This window comes from Oncorhynchus nerka, linkage group LG7, assembly GCF_034236695.1.
Source record: "Oncorhynchus nerka isolate Pitt River linkage group LG7, Oner_Uvic_2.0, whole genome shotgun sequence".
NCBI classification, from domain to species: domain Eukaryota; kingdom Metazoa; phylum Chordata; class Actinopteri; order Salmoniformes; family Salmonidae; genus Oncorhynchus; species Oncorhynchus nerka.
Window position 1 is genome coordinate 24,274,694 of NC_088402.1, and position 16,951 is coordinate 24,291,644.

Here is a 16,951-nt window from a genome sequence, read left to right on the forward strand (position 1 = left end):
ATTTTGTTTCATATGGGTGGTCCCAGGAATTGAACAGAGAACCCTGGTGTTGTATGTGCCTTGCTCTACCAGCTGAGCCTTACAAAAACTGGGTAGAGGGAGGTGAAACAGGGAATAGGTGAGGTAAAAGTAATCTCCCTGGTGTTATGTCACAAAAGAGTCTGTGACTCACAGAACTTCCTGAGTTATCTCTAATCTCAAACAGGGCACTTCTTCTGTAGTCTCTTCATAAGAAGCTAGCTCTATGCCACCAGGACAGACAAAGGGGGAATTAAATACTCTCTAGAATGCATTGGTCTCTCAAAATAACTATGTTCTTTATTATAAAAGAAAGCTTGGTCAGCCAACAGGGGAAAAGACAGTCTCCCTTTCACATGATAGCATACAGTGCCTTCGGAAAATATTCAGACCCCTTGACTTTTTCCACATTTTGTTCCGTTACAACCTTATTCTAAAATGGATCAAATTGTTTTCTACACACAATACCCCATATTCAGTGCTTAATTTGAGCCGGATCGTGCAGGAACAGGATCCGGAACCTCTCAAATTTGAAATAGTTTGTTCCGGCACCTATTTGCCTGGATCCGGTACCCCTCATGGCATCATTTATTCATTGTTTCACTGTTCACACTGTAGACATTCTAATAAAAGTGATCAGCATTAAATCAAGTTGCCTCCTCGTTATTTCTCCCATCCCCCAGAAAGACCATCATGTAAAAGCACAGTGAAAATTCTGTATAATCATCCTATCCTGCCACATTGATTCCAGACCTGCTCTCTTATTTGTACATATAGGTTATGGGGAGGGCCGGTGGGGTAAGTAACTGATCTTGACACAGGTCTTGGTAGTGGTGTTCAGCTAAAGAAGAGGTCCCTACGTAATTACATTACGTAGCCTAGGCTAGTTGTCTCCCTACTGAATTTGAATCGTGGGAAAGACAAATAAAAATGGATAAGAAAAGGCAATCGAGTTTTCAAGTCCAAAAATCCAGAGAGAGATGGTGAATAGAACCCAGAACGAGCCAGAGAACTGTCAGTGCCGGAGGAGAGGAGTGAGGGGCAAACTGATCCTGATGACGATGCTAATCCTGCCAGTTCAGCATCACAACCAGCACCTCCACTAGCTAGTAGGCCTGCTAGTGAGTCAGACTCAGAGGGAGACAGGGAACTGGGGGGGGGGGGGGGGGGGGGGTCGGGACGAAGATGCTCGGAGCAGGTGCAATTTGCAGTTTAAGAAGGAGCAAACATATAACCCCTAGCTTGTCACACAGAATCAAAAGTTGTGCTGTACAACATGCAAAAAGGAAGGGAGCTTCGGTCTAGAAACGACTGGAGGGATTCAACTAGCAAAAGAGTGGGTGGGATGTACAGTAAATGAACATCCCATGCCTCAGACCTCAGACAAAACAACAGAGCACTCAACAAAAAGCTTTTTGAACATTCCCAAAACATGGCACATTTGGTGGCAGCAAGCCTTGTAGACAAGGCTAAAAAATACACACAGGTTATAGTTCACACTCAAAATGAAGAAAATAGACACAACAGCCAGAGTCTCCAGAACAGCCTTAGAAGTGAACTAAATGGTAGTTCCAAACTTCTCCCATTTAAGAATAATGGAGGCTATTGTGTTCTTAGGGACCTTCAATGCTGCAGAAATGTTTTGGTACCGATCCCCAGATCTGTGCCTCGACACACTCCTGTCTCGGAGCTCTACGGACAATTCCTTCAACCTCATGGCATGGTTTTTGCTCTGGTTGCACAGACCCGGTTATAGTCACAGCCATGTATATACCCCCTCAAGATGATACGACCCTTGACGACCCTCAAAGAACTTCACTGGACGTTATGCAAACTGGAAACCACATGAGGCCGTATTTATTGTGGCTGAGAATTTAAAGTTCTAGCAACACATTGACTGTCGTACTCATGCTGCTAAAACACTCGACCAATGCTACTCCAACTTCCGGGATGCCTACAAGGCCCTCCCCCGTCCTCCCTTCGGCAAATCTGATCATGACTCCATTTTTCTCCTCCCTTCCTATAGGCCAGAACTCAAACAGGAAGTACCCGTGCTGAGGACTATTCAGCACAGTCTCAATAAAGCCTCAAAATACCCCAAAAAATATATTTTAAAAAATGTATGCAAGTGGTTACAATGATTTATTAATCGAATTTTGTCAAAATAATGTAAATCCAACTTAAAGCTGCGATATGTAACTTTTTGGGCGACCCGACCAAATTCACATAGCGTGTTATAGATCTGCCATTCTCATTGAAAGCAAGTCTAAGAAGCAGTAGATCTGTTCTATGTGCACTATTTCTATGCTTCCCGGTCTTAAGTTTTGTTTTTTCGGTTTTGTACATCGGCTTCAAACAGCTGATAAAACAATATTTTTGGTTATGGAAAATATATTTCACAGGGGACTTATTACCTCCACATTACCTAGTGGGCGGTTGTGCGCTGTGACTTATTTCCTCCACTGGGGGGTAGTGCACTGACTTATTTCCTCCACTGGGGGTATTTCACTGTGACTTATTTCCTCCACTGGGGGGTAGTGCACTGTGACTTATTTCCTCCACTGGGGGTAGTGCACTGTGACTTATTTCCTCCACTGGGGGTAGTGCACAGTGACTTATTTCCTCCACTGGGGGTATTTCACTGTGACTTATTTCCTCCACTGGGGGGTAGTGCACTGTGACTTATTTCCTCCACTGGGGGGTAGTCACTGTGACTTATTTCCTCCCCTGGGGGGTAGTGCACTGTGACTTATTTCCTCCACTTGGGGTAGTGCACTGTGACTTATTTCCTCCACTGGGGGTAGTGCACAGTGACTTATTTCCTCCACTGGGGGTTATTTCACTGTGACTTATTTCCTCCACTGGGGGTATTTCACGGCGACTTATTTCCTCCACTTGGGGTAGTGCACTGTGACTTATTTCCTCCACTGGGGGTAGTGCACAGTGACTTATTTCCTCCACTGGGGGGTAGTGCACTGTGACTTGTTTCCTCCACTGGGGGTAGTGCACTGTGACTTATTTCCTCCACTGGGGGGTATTTCACTGTGACTTATTTCCTCCACTGGGGGGTAGTGCACTGTGACTTATTTCCTCCACTGGGGGGTAGTCACTGTGACTTATTTCCTCCCCTGGAGGGTAGTGCACTGTGACTTATTTCCTCCACTTGGGTAGTGCACTGTGACTTATTTCCTCCACTGGGGGTAGTGCACAGTGACTTATTTCCTCCACTGGGGGTTATTTCACTGTGACTTATTTCCTCCACTGGGGGTATTTCACGGCGACTTATTTCCTCCACTTGGGGTAGTGCACTGTGACTTATTTCCTCCACTTGGGGTAGTGCACTGTGACTTATTTCCTCCACTGGGGGTAGTGCACAGTGACTTATTTCCTCCACTGGGGGTTATTTCACTGTGACTTATTTCCTCCACTGGGGGTATTTCACGGCGACTTATTTCCTCCACTTGGGGTAGTGCACTGTGACTTATTTCCTCCACTGGGGGTAGTGCACAGTGACTTATTTCCTCCACTGGGGGTTATTTCACTGTGACTTATTTCCTCCACTTGGGGTAGTGCACTGTGACTTATTTCCTCCACTGGGGGTAGTGCACTGTGACTTATTTCCTCCACTGGGGGGTATTTCACTGTGACTTATTTCCTCCACTGGGGGGTATTTCACTGTGACTTATTTCCTCCACTGGGGGTTATTTCACTGTGACTTATTTCCTCCACTGGGGGTTATTTCACTGTGACTTATTTCCTCCACTGGGGGTAGTGCACTGTGACTTATTTCCTCCACTGGGGTAGTGCACTGTGACTTATTTCTTCCACTGGGGGGTAGTGCACTGTGACTTATTTCCTCCACTGGGGGTTATTTCACTGTGACTTATTTCCTCCACTGGGGGGTATTTCACTGTGACTTATTTCCTCCACTGGGGGGTAGTGCACAGTGACTTATTTCTTCCACTGGGGGTAGTGCACAGTGACTTATTTCCTCCACTGGGGGGTAGTGCACTTTACCCGGGCCCATCTATGGAGGGGAGCAGTCACATCGGTTTCTCAGGCCACTTGGACACTAGAAGCACACACACGCATGTTTGATCTAAAGCTTTTCCCTAAAGAAGGCTTCTGTTTTTAGTTTTTATTTAAACTTTTTTTTATTTTTAAGTAAGGCTTTTGCCGGGGTTTAAGATCCTGCTTCTCACTGGACGGCAAAGCAAACTATAGGTCTCTGATTCAGAGAAATCATAATGCTTCAGTAATGAGAACAATGGAAGGAGAGAGAGAGACAAACAGGGAGAAGAGACAGGGAGGTGATGGAGGAGAAAGAGAGGGAGATAAAGAGGGAGAGAGAACAATATTCCCAATTGCAACTCACGGCTTTGCATTTCTCTGTCCCTGGCTGTGTCTTTTTCTGGGTCAGGGCTCTCAGAAGTGAACAGGCACCATACACTGTCCAGGGGGAAGGGGAGGAGCTGGTGTCTGCATTTTTATTTTATGGGTCATGGACACTTAATGAAGGTTTAATGGATGAACAGAGACCTAGAGCAGGTGAGGCTGTGTCTGTGTGTGAAGAGATTGTCTGTGTGTGTGTGTGTGTGTGTGTGTGTGTGTGTGTGTGTGTGTGTGTGTGTGTGTGTGTGCATGAAGGTGCTCTCTGTGCATCACTAGGTCTGCAGGACCTAGGAATCAGAGAGAGACTGGCAGTTGAGAGATAGAGACAGGACTGGAGAGGAGGAGAGGAGCCACATGGGAGTAGAGGGGGCGGAGGAGAGGAGAGCACTGGAAATAGGGCAGGACTGATTAGCCTAAAGAAGAGAGGAGCTTGGAGGGAAAACACAAAGTGTTTCAGACCACCCCTCAACGAGCACACCCCACACCCCAAGTGATTAGCAAGCACCATCTGTGTTGAAAACGACTTGTGCCCAAAACAGAGAAACCCCCAAACACAGACAGACACGTCATTTTAGCCTAATTTAGAAGACTGAACACATGCAAAACTCAAGTCATCATCATACTGCAAATAAAACAGCTAATTGTAGGTAAGTATACTCATAACATCATGACATATAAATGCTGATACTTCATAAAGGGCTTTATAGATTCATGTATTTATGTTTATTTGATAGTCAGTTTCCCCAAAGAGACACGCACACAAAGTAAATGAAGCATTAAGATAAATAGTAAACTTAATCTCAACAGAATTGTTTTCTAGGATGGATACTAAAATTATTAACCATGTTTAAAGGAATAGTTCACACAAATGACAAAATGACACTTTGGTTTCCTTCTCCTGTAAGCAGTCTATGGATAAGGTATGACAGTTATTTTCTGAGCATCATGTCCAAATCATCCGAAAGTATCTAAAATTGATTATGAAGCTCAACAAAGAAAAATTGCAATATCGATCCCATGACTTGAATGGGATTTATGCCACAAATGCTAAATTGTTAGCATGTGGGGAAAGAAAAACTGGGAAATTAAACTAAAGCATGGATTGCTGTCATACCTTGTCCATAGACTGCTTACAGGGAAAGGAAACCAACGTCATTTTGTAATTATGGGTAAAATATCCCTTTAAGAGAGCTGTTGAGAGAGGGAGAAGTAAGGGAGTAAATCTACTCTGAAATCAAAATCGAATCAAATTTATTGGTTGCGTATACAGACTTGCAGATGTTATCGCAGGTGTAGCGAAATGCTTGTGTTTCTAGCTCTAAATGTGCAGTACTACCTAGCAATACAATAACCAAAAGAAATATCAGAATAAGCCCTATCAGAACGAGCAATGTCAGTCAGGAATATATATAGAGGACCAGCCAAAAGTTTGGACACACCTACTCATTCAAGTTCTTTTTTTCTTTTTTTTTCTACATTGTAGAATAATGGTGAAGACATGAAAACTATGAAATAACACATATTGAATCATGTAGTCAGAGGCGGATTTAGGTATAGGCCACATGGGCAGCCAGGATGGCATCATGCCATGGGGGCGACACGGGGCGCCCGCTCCAAAACATTCGGAATGGCGACGTTTGCGCGATTGGCTTTCTATCGCTCATTTGCACGTCACGTCAATGATATCATGTCACCATGTGGGACTGTGGGTCAATTAACCTTGTCGGAGTGGGAGTACTGATTCTAGTTTGTCAGTTAGCAGGCTACTGCCTGGGAAGGTCTCCCACTCAGAAGTACAAGATGTTGAGGGAGGCAGGGGTAGGTAGATCTCATGATAGTCCCACTAAGTGCAAACCAGATGGGAAGGCGTATTGCTGCAGAATGCAGCTGCAGGCTGGTAACTCTAATGAACGTATCCTCTGCAGCAGAGGTAACTCTGGGTCTTCCTTTCCTGTGGCGGTCCTCATGAGAGCCAGTTTCATCATTGCGCTTGATGGTTTTTGCGACTGTACTTGAAGAAACATTCAAAATTCTTGACATTTTCCTGATTGACTGACCTTCATGTCTTAAAGTAATGATGGACTGTCATTTCTCTTTGCTTATTTAAGCTGTTCTTGCAATAATATGGACTTGGTCTTTCACCAAATAGGTCTATCTTCTGTATACCACCCCTACCTTGTCACAACACAACCGATTGGCTCAAATGCATTAACCTGTTGAACCTATGGGGGCGCTGTGTCATTATTGGATAAAAAGACGTGCCCGTTTTAAGCGCAATATTTTGTCACGAAAAGATGCTCGACTATGCATGGAATTGACAGCCTTGGAAAGACAAAACTCTGACGTCTCCAAAACTGCAAAGATATTATCTGTGAGTGCCCCAGAACTAATGCAACAGGCGAAACCAAGATGAACTTTCATACAGGAAATGCCCCAGATTCTGAAGGCGCTGTGTTCCAATGTCTCCTTATATGGCTGTGAATGCGCCAGGAATGAGCCCGGGCTTTCTGTCTATTCCCCGAGGTGTCTGCAGCATTGTGACGTGTTTGTAGGCATATCATTGGAAGATTGACCATAAGAGACTACATTTACCTGGTGTCCCGCCCGGTGTCCTGTGTGCGTAATCTGTAAATCCATGCGCGTTCCATTTCTTCAGAAGAGAAAGTAAAAATCCATCGTGGCAGTTATCGTTGATAGATATGTGAAAAACACCTTGAGGATTGATTCTAAACATCGGTTTGCCATGTTTCTGGAAAAAAGTTCGCGTTTTAATGACTTATTATTATTATTTTTTCCTTAACCAAACGTTATGAACAAAACGGAGCGATTAGTCGACACAAATAATATTTTTTGTAAAAACGGAACATTTGCTATCTAACAGAGTCTCCTCATTGAAAACATCTGAAGTTCTTCAAAGGTAAATTATTTTATTTGAATGCTTTTATGGTTTTTGTGGAAAATGTTGCATGCTGAATGCTAACGCTAAATGGTACGTTAGCCATGAATACTGTTACACAAATGCTTGTTTTGCAATGGTTGAGAAGCATATTTTGAAAATCTGAGATGACAGTGTTGTTAACAAAAGGTTAAGCTTGAGAGCAAATAGATTAATTTCATTTCATTTGCGATTTTCATGAATAGTTAACGTTGTGTTATGCTAATGAGCTTGCAGATAGATTTACACAATCCTGGATACAGGGTTTTTTTCGTAGCTAAACGTGACGCAGAAAACGGAGCGATTTCTCCTAAACAAATAATCTTTCAGGAAAAACTGAACATTTGCTATCTGAGAGTCTCCTCATTGAAAACATCTGAAGTTCTTCAAAGGTAAATGATTTTATTTGAATGCTTTTATGTTTTTTTGTGTAAATGTTGCCTGCTGAATGCTAACGCTAAATGCTACGCTAAATGCTACGTTAGCTATCAATACTGTTACACAAATGCTTGTTTTGCAATGGTTGAGAAGCATATTTTGAAAATCTGAGATGACAGTGTTGTTAACAAAAGGATAAGCTTGAGAGCAAATAGATTAATTTCATTTAATTTGCGATTTTCATGAATAGTTAACGTTGCGTTATGGTAATGAGCTTGAGGCTGTAGTCACGATACCGGATCCGGGATGGCTCGACGCAAGAAGTTAAGAAGGAAAGAAATTCCACAAATAATAAATAAATAATAAATAATTTTTAACAAGGCACACCTGTTAATTGAAATGCATTCCAGGTGACTACCTCATGAAACTGGTTGAGAAAATGCCAAGAGTGTGCAAAGGTAAAGGTCAAGGTAAAGGGTGGCTACTTTGAAGAATTTCAAATATAAAATATATTTAGATTTTTTTGGTTTGGTTGTTATTTTTGGTTACTACATGATTCCATGTGTGTTATTTCATAGTTTTGATATATTCACTATTATTCCACAACGTAGAAAATGTTTCAAGAGCTGAAATAAAAGATCCCAGAAATGTTCCATATGCACAAAAAGCTTATTTTGTGCACAAATTTGTTTACATATCTGTTAGTGAGCATTTGATCATTTGTGGGGGGCATAAGTCTGAGGAGTATTTCTGTCTGTAATAAAGCCCTTTTCTGTGAAAAACTCATTCTAATTGGCTGGGTCTTGCGCCCCAGTAGGTGGGCCTATGCCCTCCCAGGCCCAACCATGGCTGTGCTCCTGCCCAGTCATGTGTAATCCATAGATTAGGGCATAATTAGTTTGTTTGAACTGACTGATTTCCTTATATGAGCTGTAACAGCAAAATCTTTGAAATTGTTGAATGTTGCGTTTATATTTTGTTCAGTAAACATCTTGTGCAATACACCGACGCATGTCTTGTATTCAAGATCCTAAATGGCCTGGCTCCCCCTCCACTCAGTATTTTTGTTAAACAGAAAACCCAAACATATGGCAGCAGATCCACAAGGTCTGCCATGAGAGGTGACTGTATAGTTCCCTTAAAGATAAGCAGACACATATAACTGCACCACCTATCACACTTTCACAAAATCAATGAATAAATGGCTAAAGGTCCATCAGATTTGTGATCATAATCCCTAGCTGTGTATGGCCGCTTTCCATGTTGTCTGTTGTCTGTTGTCTGTTGTCTGTAGCTTGTGAGGTGTGGAAACACTTTGTTGCTTTTATGAATTTTGTCTTGCTGCTTTTTGTTCTATGTTGCTCTTGTCTGTATGCTACGTCTTGCTTGTCCTATGTTGTTCTGTCTGTATGCTATGTCTTGCTTGTCCTATGTTGCTCTTGTCTGTATGCTATGTCTTGCTTGTCCTATGTTGCTCTGTCTGTATGCTATGTCTTGCTTGTCCTATGTTGCTCTGTCTGTATGCTATGTCTTGCTTGCCCTATGTTCCTCTGTCTGTATGCTATATCTTGCTTGCCCTATGTTTCTCTGTCTGCATGCTATATCTTGCTTGCCCTATGTTTCTCTGTCTGCATGCTATATCTTGCTCGCCCTATGTTTCTCTGTCTGCATGCTATATCTTGCTCGCCCTATGTTTCTCTGTCTGTATGCTATGTCTTGCTCGCCCTATGTTTCTCTGTCTGCATGCTATGTCTTGCTCGCCCTATGTTTCTCTGTCTTTATGCTATGTCTTGCTTGCCCTATGTTTCTCTGTCTGCATGCTATGTCTTGCTTGCCCTATGTTGCTCTGTCTGCATGCTATGTCTTGCTTGCCCTATGTTGCTCTGTCTGTATGCTATGTCTTGCTTGCCCTATGTTTCTCTGTCTGCATGCTATGTCTTGCTTGCCCTATGTTGCTCTGTCTGCATGCTATGTCTTGCTTGCCCTATGTTTCTCTGTCTGTATGCTATGTCTTGCTTGCCCTATGTTTCTCTGTCTTTATGCTATGTCTTGCTTGCCCTATGTTTCTCTGTCTGCATGCTATGTCTTGCTTGCCCTATGTTTCTCTGTCTGTATGCTACGTCTTGCTTGTCCTATGTTGCTCTGTCTGTATGCTATGTCTTGCTTGCCCTATGTTTCTCTGTCTGCATGCTATGTCTTGCTTGCCCTATGTTTCTCTGTCTGCATGCTATGTCTTGCTTGCCCTATGTTTCTCTGTCTGCATGCTATGTCTTGCTTGTCCTATGTTGCTCTGTCTATATGCTACGTCTTGCTTGTCCTATGTTGCTCTGTCTGCATGCTATGTCTTGCTTGTCCTATGTTGCTCTGTCTATATGCTACGTCTTGCTTGTCCTATGTTGCTCTGTCTATATGCTACGTCTTGCTTGTCCTATGTTTCTCTGTCTGCATGCTATGTCTTGCTTGTCCTATGTTGCTCTGTCTATATGCTATGTCTTGCTTGTCCTATGTTGCTCTGTCTATATGCTACGTCTTGCTTGTCCTATGTTGCTCTGTCTGTATGCTACGTCTTGCTTGTCCTATGTTGCTCTGTCTATATGCTATTTCTTGCTTGTCCTATGTTGCTCACTGCTCAATGATTGTCTGTATTGTAATTGTTTTTAATAACCTGCCCAGGGACTGCAGTTTAAAATTAGCCGGCTGGCTAAAACCGGCACTTTTACGGAAATGTTGATTAATGTACGCTGTCCCTGTAAAAATAAAATAAACTCAAACTCAGTATATATATATATACATGTATAGACATTACGGACAGTATATGAATAGAAAAGTTCTCTCTGTCTATCTCCTACCCATACATTCACATCATTCTCAGTTAGAAGAGGTGAGACTGTCTGCTTTTGTTCTTATATCTCACAGCAGCAGAGGCAGCTTTAGGTCCACTGCGCACACAGCTTAACTCTTCACACTACTCAATAACAGGGTTAGCTAGGGGTGGTTTACACACTGTTAAACCCTTCACACTACTCAATAACAGGGTTAGCTAGGGGTGGTTTACACACTGTTAAACTCTTCACACTACTCAATAACAGGGTTAGCTAGGGGTGGTTTACACACTGTTAAACTCTTCACTCTACTCAATAACAGGGTTAGCTAGGGGTGGTTTACACACTGTTAAACCCTTCGCACTACTCAATAACAGGGTTAGCTAGGGGTGGTTTACACACTGTTAAACCCTTCGCACTACTCAATAACAGGGTTAGCTAGGGGAGGTTTACACACTGTTAAACCCTTCACACTACTCAATAACAGGGTTAGCTAGGGGAGGTTTACATACTGTTAAACCCTTCACACTACTCAATAACAGGGTTAGCTAGGGGTGGTTTACACACTGTTAAACTTTTCACTCTACTCAATAACAGGGTTAGCTAGGGGTGGTTTACACACTGTTAAACCCTTCGCACTACTCAATAACAGGGTTAGCTAGGGGTGGTTTACACACTGTTAAACCCTTCGCACTACTCAATAACAGGGTTAGCTAGGGGAGGTTTACACACTGTTAAACCCTTCACACTACTTAATAACAGGGTTAGCTAGGGGAGGTTTACACACTGTTAAACTCTTCACACTACTCAATAACAGGGTTAGCTAGGGGAGGTTTACACACTGTTAAACTCTTCACTCTACTCAATAACAGGGTTAGCTAGGGGAGGTTTACACACTGTTAAACCCTTCACACTACTCAATAACAGGGTTAGCTAGGGGTGGTTTACACACTGTTAAACCCTTCGCACTACTCAATAACAGGGTTAGCTAGGGGAGGTTTACACACTGTTAAACCCTTCACACTACTCAATAACAGGGTTAGCTAGGGGAGGTTTACACACTGTTAAACCCTTCACACTACTCAATAACAGGGTTAGCTAGGGGAGGTTTACACACTGTTAAACTCTTCACTCTACTCAATAACAGGGTTAGCTAGGGGAGGTTTACACACTGTTAAACCCTTCACACTACTCAATAACAGGGTTAGCTAGGGGTGGTTTACACACTGTTAAACTCTTCACACTACTCAATAACAGGGTTAGCTAGGGGAGGTTTACACACTGTTAAACTCTTCACACTACTCAATAACAGGGTTATAAATTGATGGAAGAGACCTACTACACGGAAATAGATATGTGATGTTGGATTCAAAACTCTTTTTGACTTCTTCACTCAATAACCATCTTCTGTATTGAAGGTAAATACCTGTGTCTCTCTTTTCTCTTTCAACTGTCTCAAACGATGTATCTTGGCCAATGACTCACTTTGGGGAATAATCAACCAGACAAGAAAGAGAGAAAGAAAGAAAGAGAGAGAGAGACAGGATGAGAGAACTAGCGATGCTCCCAGGGGAGATGAGGGTGAGATGATTCCTTTGCAGTCTGCCGTAGGGAAAAGCAGATGGCATATCATCTCAATAAAAGAGGGACAGCAAACTAACCAGTAGTTCCCATAGATCAATTACCTGTCCAAAGACCTCCCTGCTTGCTTCCCAAATGGCATCTTATTACCTATATAGGGCACAACTTTTGACCAATGGGTTTCTGATTCAAAGTAGTGCTCTACACAGTAAACAGGGTGCCATTTGAGATGCAGGCCCAATAAGAGAGGAAATAAAGAGGCCCTCATTATCCAGGGATTGACAACCTTCTACGGCTGAAAAAAAAAGAAAGAAACTTTAGCTGCAAATGTATTTTCCCTCCATACCCCATCCTGATGGGGTCGGTGCAATCTTTAATTAAATGTAGCCATATAATGATTTCCCTGCACATTGCACCACATCATAAAGTATATATTTAGATACAGTACTTTACATATTGAGTGGAAGAATAGGAAGAAGAAGAGGAAGGAGAAAGAAGCTATTTCTTGGGCGGAAGGAATGCGTGGTAACTAAGTCTGTGGGAGAGAGAGAGAGAGAGAGAGAGGGGGGGCAGGGAGGGAGGGAGGGAGGGAGGGAGAGGGGGGGAGGGGAGAAAAAGAGCAGAGGAATAGGTACAAAGGGCATAGAGAAAGAGGAAAGGAGACAGAGAGAGAGAGCGAGAGAGAAAGAGAGAGCGGGAGTGAGAAAGCGAGAGATGGACATTGTGTTGTGAAGAAAGGACAGTTGCGGCTCTTCTAGCTAGCTGTGGTTGTGTTGACGTCAGGGCTCCAGGCACAACACCCACGCTAGTGTGAAGAGGGTGAACTCTCTTGCCCACATGTTAGTCAATGCCTCTTGTTTCTTTTATTCTGCTGGAGCCAATGTGTTCCTCCACCACTGCATATAAATCCTCCTCCACTATTATGAGCTATCTTTATACTTCTTCAGTTATTATTTACAAGTTCTCGATATGACCTTCTCTCTCTTTGTCTACGTCCGATTAAAGCTCTTGCCATGTACGTATGCGTGTATAAAAAAGGTATTATCAAAAGAAAGGACAAAAACAGATAAATGTAGATAAGCTTAACATCCTTATCATTTATCGCCCTCCAGGTTCCCTCGGAGAGTTCATCAATGAGCTTGATGCCTTGATAAGCTCCTTTCCTGAGGACGGCTCACCTCTCACAGTTCTGGGCGACTTTAACCTCCCCACGTCTACCTTTGACTCATTCCTCTCTGCCTCCTTCTTTCCACTCCTCTCCTCTTTTGACCTCACCCTCTCACCTTCCCCCCTACTCACAAGGCAGGAAATACGCTCGACCTCATCTTTACTAGATGCTGTTCTTCCACTAACCTCATTGCAACTCCCCTCCAAGTCTCCGACCACTACCTTGTATCCTTTTCCCTCTCGCTCTCATCCAACACTTCCCACACTGCCCCTACTCGGATGGTATCGCGCCGTCCCAACCTTCGCTCTCTCTCCCCGCTACTCTCTCCTCTTCCATCCTATCATCTCTTCCCTCTGCTCAAACCTTCTCCAACCTATCTCCTGATTCTGCCTCCTCAACCCTCCTCTCCTCCCTTTCTGCATCCTTTGACTCACTATGTCCCCTATCCTCCAGGCCGGCTCGGTCCTCCCCTCCCGCTCCGTGGCTCGACGACTCATTGCGAGCTCACAGAACAGGGCTCCGGGCAGCCGAGCGAAAATGGAGGAAAACTCGCCTCCCTGCGGACCTGACATCCTTTCACTCCCTCCTCTCTACATTTTCCTCTTCTCTCTCTGCTGCTAAAGCCACTTTCTACCACTCTAAATTCCAAGCATCTGCCTCTAACCCTAGGAAGCTCTTTGCAACCTTCTCCTCCCTCCTGAAGCCTCCTCCCCCTCCCCCTCCTCCTCTCTGCAGATGACTTCGTCAACCATTTTGAAAAGAAGGTCGACGACATCCGATCCTCGTTTGCTAAGTCAAACGACACCCCTGGTTCTGCTCACACTGCCCTACCCTGTGCTCTGACCTCTTTCTCCCCTCTCTCTCCAGATGAAATCTCGCGTCTTGTGACGGCCGACCGCCCAACAACCTGCCCGCTTGACCCTATCCCCTCCTCTCTTCTCCAGACCATTTCCGGAGACCTTCTCCCTTACCTCACCTCGCTCATCAACTCATCCCTGACCGCTGGCTACGTCCCTTCCGTCTTCAAGAGAGCGAGAGTTGCACCCCTTCTGAAAAAACCTACACTCGATCCCTCCGATGTCAACAACTACAGACCAGTATCCCTTCTTTCTTTTCTCTCCAAAACTCTTGAACGTGCCGTCCTTGGCCAGCTCTCCCGCTATCTCTCTCAGAATGACCTTCTTGATCCTAATCAGTCAGGTTTCAAGACTAGTCATTCAACTGAGACTGCTCTTCTCTGTATCACGGAGGCCCTCCGCACTGCTAAAGCTAACTCTCTCTCCTCTGCTCTCATCCTTCTAGACCTATCGGCTGCCTTCGATACTGTGAACCATCAGATCCTCCTCTCCACCCTCTCCGAGTTGGGCATCTCCGGCGCGGCCCACGCTTGGATTGCGTCCTACCTGACAGGTCGCTCCTACCAGGTGGCGTGGCGAGAATCCGTCTCCACACCACGTGCTCTCACCACTGGTGTCCCCCAGGGCTCTGTTCTAGGCCCTCTCCTATTCTTGCTATACACCAAGTCACTTGGCTCTGTCATAACCTCACATGGTCTCTCCTATCATTGCTATGCAGACGACACACAATTAATCTTCTCCTTTCCCCTTCTGATGACCAGGTGGCGAATCGCATCTCTGCATGTCTGGCAGACATATCAGTGTGGATGACGGATCACCACCTCAAGCTGAACCTCGGCAAGACGGAGCTGCTCTTCCTCCCGGGAAGGACTGCCCGTTCCATGATCTCGCCATCACGGTTGACAACTCCATTGTGTCCTCCTCCCAGAGCGCTAAGAACCTTGGCGTGATCCTGGACAACACCCTGTCGTTCTCAACTAACATCAAGGCGGTGGCCCGTTCCTGTAGGTTCATGCTCTACAACATCCGCAGAGTACGACCCTGCCTCACACAGGAAGCGGCGCAGGTCCTAATCCAGGCACTCGTCATCTCCCGTCTGGATTACTGCAACTCGCTGTTGGCTGGGCTCCCTGCCTGTGCCATTAAACCCCTACAACTCATCCAGAACGCCGCAGCCCGTCTGGTGTTCAACCTTCCCAAGTTCTCTCACGTCACCCCGCTCCTCCGCTCTCTCCACTGGCTTCCAGTTGAAGCTCGCATCCGCTACAAGACCATGGTGCTTGCCTACGGAGCTGTGAGGGGAACGGCACCTCAATACCTCCAGGCTCTGATCAGGCCCTACACCCAAACAAGGGCACTGCGTTCATCCACCTCTGGCCTGCTCGCCTCCCTACCACTGAGGAAGTACAGTTCCCGCTCAGCCCAGTCAAAACTGTTCGCTGCTCTGGCCCCCCAATGGTGGAACAAACTCCCTCACGACGCCAGGACAGCGGAGTCAATCACCACCTTCCGGAGACACCTGAAACCCCACCTCTTTAAGGAATACCTAGGATAGGATAAAGTAATCCCTCTCACCCCCTTAAAAGATTTAGATGCACTACTGTTCCACTGGATGTCATAAGGTGAATGCACCAATTTGTAAGTCGCTCTGGATAAGAGCGTCTGCTAAATGACTTAAATGTAAATGTAATGATCATTTGAGCTTCGTCAACGTGACAAAGCTGACCAGAAAATCCAAGCCTTGAAATTGTCATATGGTGCATAACATAAAGTTGACTAAGTTATTTTTATCTTGGACAAACTGTGTCCCAAACACACAGACACAGACACTCACAACCCCCCCTGTATGTAAAGGACTTACCTGAGCAGAAGGGCATGGGTGCGCTCCAGTGGCCGTTGAGCTGGCAGGTACGCGCCGACTCGCCCTTCAGCTGGCGCCCCCCTATGCATGTGTAGCGAACCGTAGAGCCAAAGGTGAATTTATCCCCGTTCAGCTGGCCGTTGGGAGGGGACCCGGGGTGACCACAGTCCACTACTGGAGGAGAGAGACACACACAAGATGGATGCTGTCAGCTCAGAGTGCTGACAAGGCTAATGTAGTGGAAGGTACTGTCGTCACTCTCTAGAGGATTGAGGCCACACACTGTGTCTGCGTCCCAAATGGCACCCTGTTCACTATACAGTGCACTATTTTTGACCAGGGCCTATAGGGTAGTGCACTATATAGGGAATAGGGTTCCATTTCAGACACACCCTGTATGTAAGCAATAAAGATAGCTAGAACAAGATGTGTGACTATGGTTCGAACACTGTTCTAGTCTACTTCTCCTCGTTGAGGGGAATACTGTATCATACAAACTACTTAGAATACACACTATAGGCCAGTTTCCCAGACGCAGATTAAGTCTAGTCCTGGCCTACAAAAAGTGTTTTTACGTCCAGGACTAGGTTTATTTTGGGTTCCGGGAAACCCATCCAAAATATCCAGTACCTCTGCTCATAGAATAAGACCACTGTACTTGCTTCACCACGATAAAAATACAGTCCTAGCACTTAAACTCATAATGGCAACGTTCCAATGTAGACGGTACTGTCCTCATCCTTTGTAATCATTCTTTGATCCCTTTTTCACTTAGTAAATTATCAAGGCCAGGGTGCTAAAATAATCAAATTCTTTTTTCAAATATTCACCCCACAATGTGCTACAATCAGCAAGTTTACTTTAAACTTTCTCCTCTTTTCTGCTACTGGCCTATAAAAAGTGAGCAGGTCCGGTATTAACATGCTAATTCAGCACAAA

The 16,951-nt window shown here is 44.6% G+C and overlaps 1 protein-coding gene across 1 annotated transcript in view; it reads right to left on the reverse strand.

Annotated features, from left to right (window-relative positions):
• Nucleotides 1-16,951, reverse strand: part of LOC115131349 (CUB and sushi domain-containing protein 3) — a 317,735-nt gene that overhangs the window by 63,569 nt on the left and 237,215 nt on the right. The window contains 1 exon segment of the mRNA XM_065021039.1: nt 16,013-16,186. Coding sequence (XP_064877111.1) covers nt 16,013-16,186 — 174 coding nt within the window.